The 7032-nt window shown below is 55.9% G+C and overlaps 2 protein-coding genes across 10 annotated transcripts in view; both read left to right on the top strand.

Annotated features, from left to right (window-relative positions):
- DAG1 (dystroglycan 1) overlaps positions 1-7032 on the top strand; it is a 500879-nt gene that overhangs the window by 112635 nt on the left and 381212 nt on the right. The gene's annotated exons all lie outside the window — the stretch shown is intronic.
- LOC103882072 lies at positions 25-4433 on the top strand. 2 transcript variants are annotated; one of them, XM_009200743.2, is made up of 2 exons: positions 25-780; positions 1490-4433. In XM_009200743.2, the coding sequence occupies exons 1-2, from the start codon at positions 132-134 to the stop codon at positions 4399-4401; spliced, it is 3561 nt and encodes a 1186-aa protein (XP_009199007.1). In that variant the 5' UTR covers positions 25-131; the 3' UTR covers positions 4402-4433. The 2 variants fall into 2 exon arrangements, with proteins under 2 accessions (XP_009199007.1, XP_017810935.1); XM_017955446.1 differs by having other exon boundaries at positions 492-575.

Below are 7032 nucleotides of genomic sequence, written 5' to 3'. Positions count from 1 at the left end.
TGGGAGCAGCAGGGGTGAGGGTGGGTCCTCTGCTCAGAATCTTCAAGTCAATCCCCAGGGGGCTGTGATGTGTAAGGTCACCATGGCAATGGAGTGGGGGCAGGGCACCTAGGGCATGGAGCAGGAGGACTATGGAAGCCACCAAGAAGGTGGGGGGCCCTGATCCATCGGGTCCCCAGGACCACCCCTCAGTCAGCAGCCAGCAGCTGGGGAGTGGCCTCAGAGGGTCTCAGGGACCATGGATAAGCTCAGAATCCCTATACTTCAAGCAGGGGTTGTCATTGTCTACCGAGACCATCACTGATGGCGCCTGTGGCCCAGCCTCCCAGGCCTGCATCCCTGAGCCCATTTGCCAGCTACTCCAGGATCCTGCTCTTGTTAGCTCCCGGTGCTGCTGTGAACAGGCCTCCCAGGATGCCCCGAGACTCTCCTCCACTAGCGTATCTTCAAGCCCCATCGTGGGAGCCCAACAACATCTCATCATGGAGGATGTGACCCTGACCTTACCAGTGTGCACGCACAGTGACAGCACTAGTGACATAGGCCAGCGTGGACCCTGCTGCCTTCAGCTTCAGGTGCAGAATTTGGGGGAAGGCAAGCCTCCAGCTAAGGTCCTGGTAGGCTGGGGCAAAGGCCCCTGCAGCTCCAACCAGATAGCCTCCTTGGGCAGCAGGAAGAGTTGGTGGGTACCCTTCCTCCTCCCAGGAGAGAATGGTGCTCCCGAAGCCCAAGGTGCTCTTCTGGCTCCAGCTCAGGATCTAGCCCAAGATCAGGACCAGGGTAAGTGTCCAGCTCAGACTGCTGCCCTAGTTACATTTTCTTTCTTTTTTTTTTTTTTTTTTTTTTTTGAGACGGAGTCTCACGCTGTCGCCCAGGCTGGAGTGCAGTGGCCGGATCTCAGCTCACTGCAAGCTCCGCCTCCCGGGTTCACACCATTCTCCTGCCCCAGCCTCCCGAGTAGCTGGGACTACAGGCGTCCGCCACATCGCCCGGCTAGTTTTTTGTATTTTTTAGTAGAGACGGGGTTTCACTGTGTTAGCCAGGATGGTCTCGATCTCCTGACCTCGTGATCCACCCGTCTCGGCCTCCCAAAGTACTGGGATTACAGGCTTGAGCCACCGCGCCCGGCCTTACATTTTCTTTTCTTTTCTTTCTTTTTTTTTTTTTTTGAGACGGAATTTTGCATTTGTTGCCCAGGCTGGAGTACAATGGCGCAATCTCAAGCCCACTGCAACCTCCACCTCCTGGGTTCAAGCGATTCTCCTGCCTCAGCCTCCCAAGTAGCTGGGAGTACAGGTGCCCGCCATCACACCCAGCTAATTTTTGTATTTTTAGTAGAGACTGGGTTTCTCCATGTTAGTCAGGCTGGTCTCAAACTCCTGACCTCAGGTGATCCACCTGTCTTGGCCTCCTGAAGTGTTAGGATTATTATAGGCCACCGTGCCCGGCCTTACACCTTCTTTTCTGTCACTGATTCCTCCAATTCCAGCTTGGGCTACGACTCCAGCTCTGGATGTGACCCCAACCCCCACTGCAGTTGAAACTGCTACCCATACCATTGACCACCTGACTGACACCACTGCAGTCACCAAGGGCCCATCTCAAGACCTCTTTCTCAGGAAGTGTGGCAATCAGTGGTCAACTGTCTTGGAGTCTTCCAAAATGGTCGCATCTTGCCAGGACAAAGTGAATCTCCACTCTAAAGAGGAGCCTTCCACCCCAGTGCCTAGTCTAGAAGAGCGCCCAGACCATGCCCAGGAGGATGAGGTTACCAGAAGGAAAGTGCCAACCGAGGAGGCTGAGAACCCCATGAAGAAACTTCCAGTCTCTACCTCCAGGCCAGGAAGCCCAATGCCAGGCCCAGAGCCCCCAGTTATCTCCAAGTCCCAGAGGAGTAGCCAGGAGATCTGTAGCTCTCAGCCACAGAAGCAGTCCCCCAATGTCTGTGACAATACCAACTCTAATGTGCCACCGTCTGCCTACGAAGTAACCTGCCACAAGCAGTCCCCATTCCAGTCTCCGAAGGAAGCCATGCAGATCCCCTTCTCCAGTGCCCCAACCTGCCAGCTTCAGGAAGCTGTGGAAGACCATGTGCTGGGATTTGATATGGCCACAGGCAGCACCAGGATGGGGCTGCTGTGTCATGACCCTGTGGGCTCACGGGCAGTGCTTGTGGGCCTCATGCCCAGCCACCCATCCATCTATGTCCCTGAAAATATGCTGTCCACCCAGCTGTTGGCCAAACCCATCCTGTCTCCTGACAGCAATCACTCCAGCTTTTGGTCTATCACACCCATGCTGTCCAGCCCAGTGCCCTCCAGCCTCCGAGAGGTAGCCCTGCTTCCCAAGGAGGCCAGGCTCAATCTGGAGTCATGGGACTCCCCTGGTACTGAGACACCCATCAGGGTTGGGATGCTCACTGGGCCTGTTCCACTGGGGATGCCCCTCCAATTTGATGAGAGGATACTGAGCCATGTCCCTAATACTAGCTGGTCCAAGCCTGATGGTGAAAAAAATGAACCTAGTCATACCATCTGGATGCTAGACCCTTCCATGGCACCCTCTAGGATGCCAGATGCCTCCATAGTCCAGACCAAGAAACTGCAGTGGATTAACTCAGAGCCTGCTGCACCAGCCAGTACCCAGGAAGTGCCCAGATCCCTCCTCCAGGAAGACATAAGCAGCCAGGAAAAGGTCATTCCTGCTCACCCTGATAACCCTCAGGCCAAAGATGCTGGACAGACTCTCACTGGGCAGATCCTCCTTGCTAGACAGCCACCCCTACCTGAGCACCCTCTTACTGATCAACCCCCTCTCACTGGGCAGACACCCCTTGCTAGGAATCCCTCTTTATCTAAAGAACCCCCCACCACCAAAGAGCCCACTCTTTCAAGATGGTCTCCCAACCCTGGAGAACCTGGCCAGGTCTCTACCCAGGAAGATGAGCCCTTAGGCCTGCCTACTCATGTAGGGATATTTCAGGTGCCCCTGACCCCTGAGGAGACCTGTATCTATATAAGTAGAAACAAGGTTGGTGTCAGTAATACTCAGCACTCCATCATGCATCAGCAGCAACCTGGCAACTCCCCTAGGGCCCAGGAGGAGCAGCTTCCCTTGATCACATTTACCACACGTGGCACTGGGCGCAAGGTCTTGCCCATGGCCATGGTGGCCACTGAGCCCCAGAATGCCCCATTCAAGCTGACAGCTGAGGATCTTACACGCTTATCAGTGGTTGCACACCTTGGCCTGCCCTGCAGGGCCTGCTATGAACTGGTGTCCACCATGGATGCTCTGCCAGTTCGGTCACCAGTGCTCTGCTGCCACTCACTGGGACCCTTCGAGGACATGGCGGCCGTGGTGATTGATACAGGCACAGGATTCACCAAATGTGGACTGGCTGGAGAGGACCATGTCCTCAGTGTCGTACCCTCACGAGTTCAGCTGCTGCAGCACCCAGCCCAGGGCCAGCCACTGTATGCAGTGCCTGAAAACCAAGAGGGATTCTATTCAGTGCTGAACCGAGGTGTGGTCTATGACTGGGATGCACTAGAGGTGCTATGGCAACACCTGTTCTATTGCAGGCTGGGTGTGCAGCCTGAGAAGCTGGCTGTGCTCATAGCCGACTCACCCATCTCACCACACACCAACCGAGAAAAGGTGGCTGAAATACTCTTTGAGCATTTCCATGTCCCAGCCATGCAGACAGTGCATCAGGCCCTGCTGGCACTCTATGCTTATGGACGTACCACTGGGTTGGTACTGGGCAGTGGCCATGGTACCTCCTATGTGGCACCCATCCTTACTGGGGATCTGGCCCCACTTGACACCTACCGGCTGGATGTGGCTGGTGCTGACCTTACTGACTACTTGGCCCAGCTGCTGCAGAGAAGTGGCCACTCACTGCCCCAGGTAGGACTGATCAACCAGATGAAAGAAGCCTGCTGCTATGTGGCCATGGATGTGGCAGCTGAGAGGGCCCGCACCCAAGTGCAGGCCCAGGTGAACTTTGTGCTTCCAGACAAGCAGGTTATCACGCTGGGTTCTGAGCGCTTCTGCTGCCCCGAGGCCCTCTTCCAACCCAATCTGATAGGTCTCAACCAGCCGGGCCTCCCACAGCTGGCCCTCCTAAGCATCAGCCGGTTGGAGGCCAAGCAGCAGGAGCAGCTACTGGCCAACGTGGTACTGGACGGTGGCAGCACCCTCGTGAGTGGCTTCCCCGAGCGCCTGAGACAGGAGCTGGGCCCTGGTGCCGCTGTGCTGGGGTCTCCCCACCGTGCAGTTGCTGCCTGGCTTGGGGGCTCCATCATGGCATCCCGCAGCTCCTTCCAGAACCTGTGGCTCAGCCGCCGGGAGTATGATGAAGAGGGCCCATGGGCTATCTATAAGTACCAGCTGTAAGCACATAAAAGTTCTGGTTCTGCTTGCTTTAAGCGCCGTGGCATGTTTCAGCCACAGGGTGGTGTGGGAAAAGCAGGAGTCCAGGCATGGGGTCATGGATGGGGGCCCTGGCTCTCCCAAGGCATGCTCTGCCTCTGTACTCTGGAACTCCATGGGTCCTGGCAACCTACCCTTTCTAGACAGCCCTGGAGCCCCTTGACTGGCATTGGCTCTGATCTGGTCTGACCTTTACTGCACCCCAAGGGCAACCACAGAGAGTGGCTGCTGTGGGTTTTGCCCCGTTGCCCTGACGACAAGTGCAATTACCCTTGATTGCCAGCTTGTTGCCATGGCAATTTCAAACATAATGTAATAACCCACACAGCCTGGAGTGAGTCACAGGGTGGGGGGCGGGGGGGTAGCCCCCTCCCCTGGCTGCAGAGGAAAAGACTGCTTGCCTTCCCCATTGTGGGCCCTCTTCTAGGGGCTGAAGCCAAGCAACATGGACAACAGTCAGGCAGTTTCAAAGATGGCTGGGGGCCTGGGGCGGGAGGGTTCTGTCAGAGTTCGGGCTTCTTGGGAGAGCTGCACTGGTAATCTAGGTACCTCCTACAGTCTGAACCTTTGCTGGAGCTCTATGCTGGGTTAGCAGGGGCTTCTATCAGCCAGCCAGAATCTAAGGGCATGGGAGTGCTGGCCTTTGGTACCCTAGGGCAAGGAGTTGGGGGTGCAGATAAGTCCTGAATCCTGGGTAGGGCGCCCAATCTGAGCTGGGGGATGAAGTTCTGTGGATACTGAGGCTCACACCTTATTATGCCACTCGGACTTTCTAGCTTTGGTGGGAGCCAGAACTATGAACTTGGGCCCTCTTCTCCTCCTCAGCCTCCCAACCCAGGCAGCCCCTGTCTTCAGGGAACAGGCCTCCTTAGGAGTATCCTCATAAAGGCTACTAGGCAATGCCAATCTCAATTGCCTCTGCTCTTGTTCCAAACTGTGCTCTGTGCTAAAGGACTTCCTGCCATCCCTCTGGCCAGTGGAGTGGTAAGAAATCATGTCCCCTGACCCCATCTGGCTTTGAATAGTAGAAGTAAGAACAAAGCTCAGCATTGGTCCAGTCCCTGCCCTGGAAGAGCTAAGAGGATGGCATTCAGCTGGTGTTACTATCTCCTGCCTGAAAGGCAGCTGGAGGTGAAGCCAAAACATTGAAGCCGGTCCTACCCTGCCTGTGCCTTCCTGTCTGGGGGCTGAGGGATAAGCCATGGCTCAATCCTAGCCTTGGGTTCTTGTCTTCAGATTGCCCTCCACAAATGGCAAAGACTTGTCTATCTTCACATACACCAGAGATCAAGGGGCTGCTCTGGTGGGGAGCCTGAAAACAACCAATGATGTAGGGTCAGCACAGACCCTGCCCGCCCCTGGACATGGTCCAGCCCCCTTCCCATGTCTGGCTCTCAAAGCCTGATTCAGTCTCCACAATCCTGAGACTTGTGTCAGGCAGGAAGGGGACTGACAACTCCAGGGACCAGCTACAGAGTCCACACACACGTGCCAGCAAACATGCCTGGGTGCACAAAGAATGCAGACACACGTGCCCCTGGGCACCATTGCATACACTATGCTGTTGCATCTCCCTCGGCAAAAGACAGCATACACACACGTACACGTGTGCACACACACCCTGCCACGTGCTCTCACCCACATGCACAGAGCGTGCTTAGGACCAAGAAGAGGTGGAGTACTGCCAGCAGCAGGCAGGGCGCTAAGAAGCCACCCCTTCCCCTGCCTAAACATCCCCATTCCAGCTTCTCCTTGACCCCATGCCTGGATAGCCATGACCCTCAGGAAAGACAGAAAACAAGTGTGTGGCATGTGTGGGGTCAGCAAGCCACAGCTTGGCTACACCATAAAACTCAGAGACCCATTGTTTCAAGAATAGTGGGCAGATGGCAGGAAGGACTCAGTGCCAGGCCATTCATTCACTCTGCAGACATCAGCCGAGCATACTGATATGAGAAACGGGTTCTGCCTTGCAGATACCCAGCCTGCCAGGAGATTCCTACCCAGTGGTGGGGTGGATCCCATAACCCGAGACCACTCAGAACCCAGGGACCCCAGAAGTGGCACCAGCCTGGCCCAGAGGAGGTAACCCCAAGCCAGGGAGGAATGTGAAGGGCTCAGTACCTGCTCTGGAGGAAAATTTTGAGGAACCTTGTTTGAGGCGGTCATTTCCTAAGCTAGCCTTCCAGTCTGAGCCCCAGCCCCAGCTTCTGGACTTGGACAGTCCCTCCTGTCATAGGCCATGGGTGGCCATGCAGGGGAGCCTCAAGATGGCTGAGGGTTTGGGGATGACCCCAACTCCCTCTCCCACAGCAGGGTCAGGAGGCTTGCTGGGAGGAGTGGGGTGGGATAAAGCCCAGCTCCAGACACTGAGAGGCCTGAGTCTGGCTTTCAGATACTGGCCTTAGGATGGTCCTCAGGGCTTGTGAGGGGTGTGGGTCAGGCTTTGGGTCCATGAGCCTCACTGACAAGGGACAGAGAAATGGCCAAGGACTTCCTTCAAAGCTTCCTCCTGGTGGTTCTGAGCCTCTTCCCTCTGATTAGCACCCAGGCCGGGTGAGATACCTTGGTGCCACAGTTCTCCTGTGTCCCTAT

Source organism: Papio anubis, chromosome 2, assembly GCF_008728515.1.
Source record: "Papio anubis isolate 15944 chromosome 2, Panubis1.0, whole genome shotgun sequence".
Taxonomy (NCBI): domain Eukaryota; kingdom Metazoa; phylum Chordata; class Mammalia; order Primates; family Cercopithecidae; genus Papio; species Papio anubis.
This window is presented reverse-complemented; position numbering and strand designations above follow the sequence as displayed.

Coding starts and splice junctions, on each gene's coding strand:
- LOC103882072 (XM_009200743.2), top strand. CDS start 132: ATGGAAGCCACCAAGAAGGTGGGGGGCCCTGATCCATCGGGTCCCCAG. Junction 781..1,489: donor AGCCCAAGATCAGGACCAGG/GTAAGTGTCCAG, acceptor CTCCAATTCCAG/CTTGGGCTACGACTCCAGCT.